Source organism: Gekko japonicus, unplaced genomic scaffold, assembly GCF_001447785.1.
Source record: "Gekko japonicus isolate JY-2015 unplaced genomic scaffold, Gekko_japonicus_V1.1 scaffold856, whole genome shotgun sequence".
NCBI lineage: Eukaryota > Metazoa > Chordata > Lepidosauria > Squamata > Gekkonidae > Gekko > Gekko japonicus.
The window spans coordinates 498608-502937 of record NW_015175998.1 but is presented as its reverse complement, the minus strand read 5'-3'; the positions used below and the strand labels follow the sequence as shown (position 1 = coordinate 502937).

At 48.5% G+C, this 4330-nt stretch overlaps 1 protein-coding gene across 1 annotated transcript in view; it reads left to right on the top strand.

The window, feature by feature from the left end:
- Window positions 1–405: 405 nt before the first annotated feature.
- LOC107123217 (uncharacterized protein KIAA1671-like) overlaps window positions 406–4330 on the top strand; it is a 12602-nt gene continuing 8677 nt past the window's right edge. The window contains exons 1-2 of the mRNA XM_015426418.1: window positions 406–482; window positions 2024–3749. Of these exons, the coding sequence (XP_015281904.1) occupies window positions 2083–3749 (1667 nt within the window). The 5' untranslated portion in view covers window positions 406–482; window positions 2024–2082. The remainder of the gene's footprint in view (window positions 483–2023; window positions 3750–4330) is intronic.

Below are 4330 nucleotides of genomic sequence, written 5' to 3'. Positions count from 1 at the left end.
GTTGCCCAAATGCCCACCTTTCCTGCTGTCCTCTAAGTCCGTGTTTCTCGGAGGCTGCCCGAGTTCCTTCCTGGGTGGTGGCCGCCGCCGCCCTTTCCCTCCTTAACCTTCTGTGCTCCGTGCACTTCCTGCTGCCACCCGGCTTCTGCCTGCCCTTGTTCCTCGTGCCCTCCCGTAGGCCGGCAGAATCCCAAGGAGACCTCCTGCCGTGCGTGAAGGCCGGTCAGGGGAGTGGGGCGGCGCCCTTTGTGCCCTCAGTCCTACAGGCCTGTAGAGCCTCTGTTGGCGTGTGCTCAGCACCTTCCTTGCTCGCTGAAGGGCGTTTTGTTTTATTCGCAGGAGCGGCATCCCGGTGGATTGGAAAGCGGCTGTTTCCTCGGGAGCCAGCCTTCGTGTGATGTGTGGGAAGGATACTCTGTAGAATGGCTCCTGATTCGGCCTGCCTCTTTCCCCAGTGCAGTGACAGGACCATGGAGACCAAGGTAAAGGGCACTGTGGGTAAAAGGCATTCTTGATAATGCAGAACTTATTTGTACATTACCAGGTCCCTTTCGCGTGGATAACGTTTGAAGAACCTTAACTGTATGTGTTTAAACAGCCACGTTTCTCAGTGAACTGTGTGCTGGGGATACAGCGGAAGTAGGTTGTGAATTAAAAAGGCATCGGAGGACATCTTGGCAGGGAGTCTAGAAGTCTGACTAGGCAAGGCCCTGTGGGTTGTCTGACTCTACCTTGAGAAGCCGGCGTTTTCCACATGGAAGCCCCTGGGCCACGAAGAGGTGGCAGAAACAGCAATTTTGGCAGAAGAGAAATTACTTATTATTAACCCCTTAATCACTAGCGTAGACCTGCCCTCTCTGGCGTGTCTCACTTCTGTTTATTTAATCAATCAGTAGCCTGCCCCATCCTGAAGGTTATTTATTTTATAATTTTATTTAAAACATTTATTAGCCAACTTTCTTTCCTGCAGAGCTTGAAGCAGTTTACAACATAGTTAAGACACATAAAATGAAATACATTATTGTGAGTGCATCTCAGACAGAACGGAACCTTTATTGGCATATAAAATCAGTAAGATAAAACTTCATCAAGCTAAAATTACATCTAATAATAATAATAATAATCTTTCAATGTATTGATTGCTCAATCCTGCAGAGCTTGCTGGCTCTGAGCGATTTACAGTTGCTCATTTTTCACGAGGGACTAACAGTGCAATGTGGGGTAAGGGAGGACAACATATATACATCGTAAATTGCACACATTCACAGCCGACGAGGGTTTCGTTCAGATGCAGATGAGACGTGATCCGGAACGGCATTTTTCTCGGCCGTTTTTTGATGGCGTCAGCTTTCTCCAGACTCTATAAATCTTAGAGCACACCAATATTGAGAATATAGTTTTTTGCTACCAAAATCTTAGACAAAAAATTCAGCAATCTGTACAGTCGCTTCTGGTGTCTTATCAGCAAGGAGGAACCTAATTGCGTTATCAGAGTTGATCCTAGACAGTAGGGGGTTAATCAAAAGTTGTCGGAGATACGAATGAAGGGGGCAGTGTGGCAGAATAGGGTCTAAGGTATTGGGTTCTCTAAGTGAGCATTGGCACATTCTGTCACATTTCAGGATGCCTCTATATCTACCTGAGAACCAGGATGAGGGGGAAACATTGAATCTGGCCAACATAAGGCTTTGTGTTGCAGCGGGGGTCACCAAATTAGAGAAATATTGTGCCATACTGTTTGGTGCATCTCTGAGACCAAACAAAAGGGGGGGAAACTAGTGCCCCTGGCACCAGCCTGGATTGTTTGGGCTGTGAGTGCATCTCATGATAAACTGGGCAGTGTACATGCCTATCAGCGAAAATGGCTCTTGGCGGCTGCTGGGCGAAGACAGCCGTTCTGCTGTTCTGTGGGGCCCGTAGCACCCTTCTGGCTCACTGCTGAGGACGGCCGGTATGGTAATCAGTTATTTGCAGTCAAACTGCTATGCTCAGTAATTAATGCTTATTTTTGCTGTTTTGATAGCACGTTCTCCTCCTCCTCCATGGGATCGTCTTAATTCCACTGGACGTTTAGCGAGAGCAATGGCAGCAGAAGTGGAAGTTGGCTCTGCCCTCCCTTCCTTGACCGCGCGAAGCGAACTCCCGAGCGAAGTGAAGCCGCAGCGCCCCTTTGCAGGCTCTCTCTCCGACTCAAGTCACAAGCCCGGCGAACTTCCCAGTTCTTTGTCTCCGCTGATTCTGGAAGAGAGAAGCAAATTTGGAAACCCTCTGAGACCAGCCACCATGCCTCCCGTCACTTCAAGACCGCGTCTGACTCCCAAGCCGTTTTCCCGGGAGACGTCTTCCGATACTTTTTCGGTGGTGAAACCTCCCGTCCCCACGTTCAAATCGAGTCATGTCGCCCCCAACCTGCCTGTGTTTGCCAAAACCTTTGACGATACGGCAGCTGCTAGGGGGTTAACGGGAAATGTTCCACCACTGGTAGATCAGAAATCAATTGAAGACAAAAGCCCTAGCGAGCTAGTGGCCAATATGCCCTTCGATTCCAGCCCCCAGGCAAATACCGTCATCCTTTTTGAAACTGGGAAGTCAGAGAAGGGCAGGATGAAGTTCACTCCGGAGAAGAGCCATCTTGGTTCACCTCAGATAGGTGGCACTTTACAAGCACCAGAGGAGCATCTGACCGCGTCAAAGTCAGAGGTGTTCTGCAGAACAGCCGGCCTTTACAGGCAGCTGTCTCTTTCCTCTGAATCCAGACCAATCTCCTGGAACCCCTGTGTGTCTCTGGAAAAGAAAGACAACTTGACAAGTGCTTCTGAGGAGAAGGGTAAAGTTATTCAAAGGCAGTACAGTGCTGGCGGTAGCCTGGCTTCTGAGGTGCAGCTGAGGCCAAAACAGAGGCCGGTGTCTGCCGTTTTCCTGGAATCCCTAAAGGATCAAAAGCAGTGCTGTTTAGAAGTTTCAGAGGAAACGTCTCTTCCCGAGAAGACTTGGGTTAGAAAACCTAGGCCGCTCTCTATGGATCTTACAGCAAAATTTGAGAACAGAGACCTTTCTTTGCAAAGGAAATCCTGTCCAACTGAGAGCAAGGAGAAGGACCTGAGCCCCGATCCCACCAAACAGGGTTCTGTCAGACCCTCTGAAAGGTGGACCAAGAACGAAGCCGGGGCTTTGGGCAGAGCCGATCCTTCAAAATCCAGTTTGAAAAGTCCCGGCCCATTTGCCGACTTTGCCAGTGTTCTGAGCCCGAAGCCCTTCCCAAGTGAGGAGGCCACCCCATGCCAGAGCTCTCAGAAAGACTTTTCCCACGTCCCTGCCAGGGACAGAAAATGCCTGTGGGAGTCCAAGCTCAAAAGGCACGGCGAACAAAATGCAAGTGAAATGGAGACCGAGACCACTCCGGAGAAAGTCATGGAGCCGCCCAGTGTCAAAGGCCAGTCAATTAAAGACAGAGCAGCATTAAGTCCAAAGGAACCATGTGCAGCGAGGAAGAACTGCACGTATAGGTCAGATCCTGAAAACCAGAGTTGGAGAGATGTTGAGAAACCCATTAATGTGCCAGATAGATCAGCAAATGATGCAACTTCAGGGAATGTCGAATCTCAGCCGGGAAGCCCTCGGGAAGAAGGCAGAATTCTGAACATTCAGCAGAGAATCAAAGAACTGACTGCAGAAAATACAGAAGCTAAGCCGGGAAGTCTACGCCAATCGTTCCGGTCCCGGCCACTTTCTGCAGACTTGACCAAACTGTGAGTTGTGGGAAAGTTTGACATAAACCCTCCACCTAAACAGTTCTTTATTAGGTTTTCTGTGGTCTAATTAAGATTTTCTTTGAGTGTTATGTTTTACCAGCTACCTGTGCCTTCATACAAATCTAGACAGTGAACTGTGTTTTATGTCATAGGGCTGGGGGCGATTGCTGGTGGTATTGCTGTTCTTATTTATTTAGAACAAAGTTTGAGTCCAGTGGCACCTTTAGGACCAACAAAGTTTTGTTCTGGGTATAAGCTTTCATAAGTATGCACACTTCTTCAGAAAGCTTGTACCCAGAATAAAACTTTGTCGGTCTTAAAGGTGCCCACTGGACTCAAAGGACTATTATGCACGGGCGTTATTTTTTTTTTTGACAAGCGGCATAAGTTTAGCGATATGAGACTATTTCTAGTCTCGGATTGCCAAATTAAAAAAAAAATTAAGTGACGGGGGAAAGTTTAAAAGGAGCTGTGCAAGGTTTAGTTACTTGCTGGTACTGACACGAAAGGGGGATCAGAGAGGAGGCGAAGGGCAGCGTCCCCAGGGCAGAACAAAAGAAAGGAGGGATCCTCAGCAG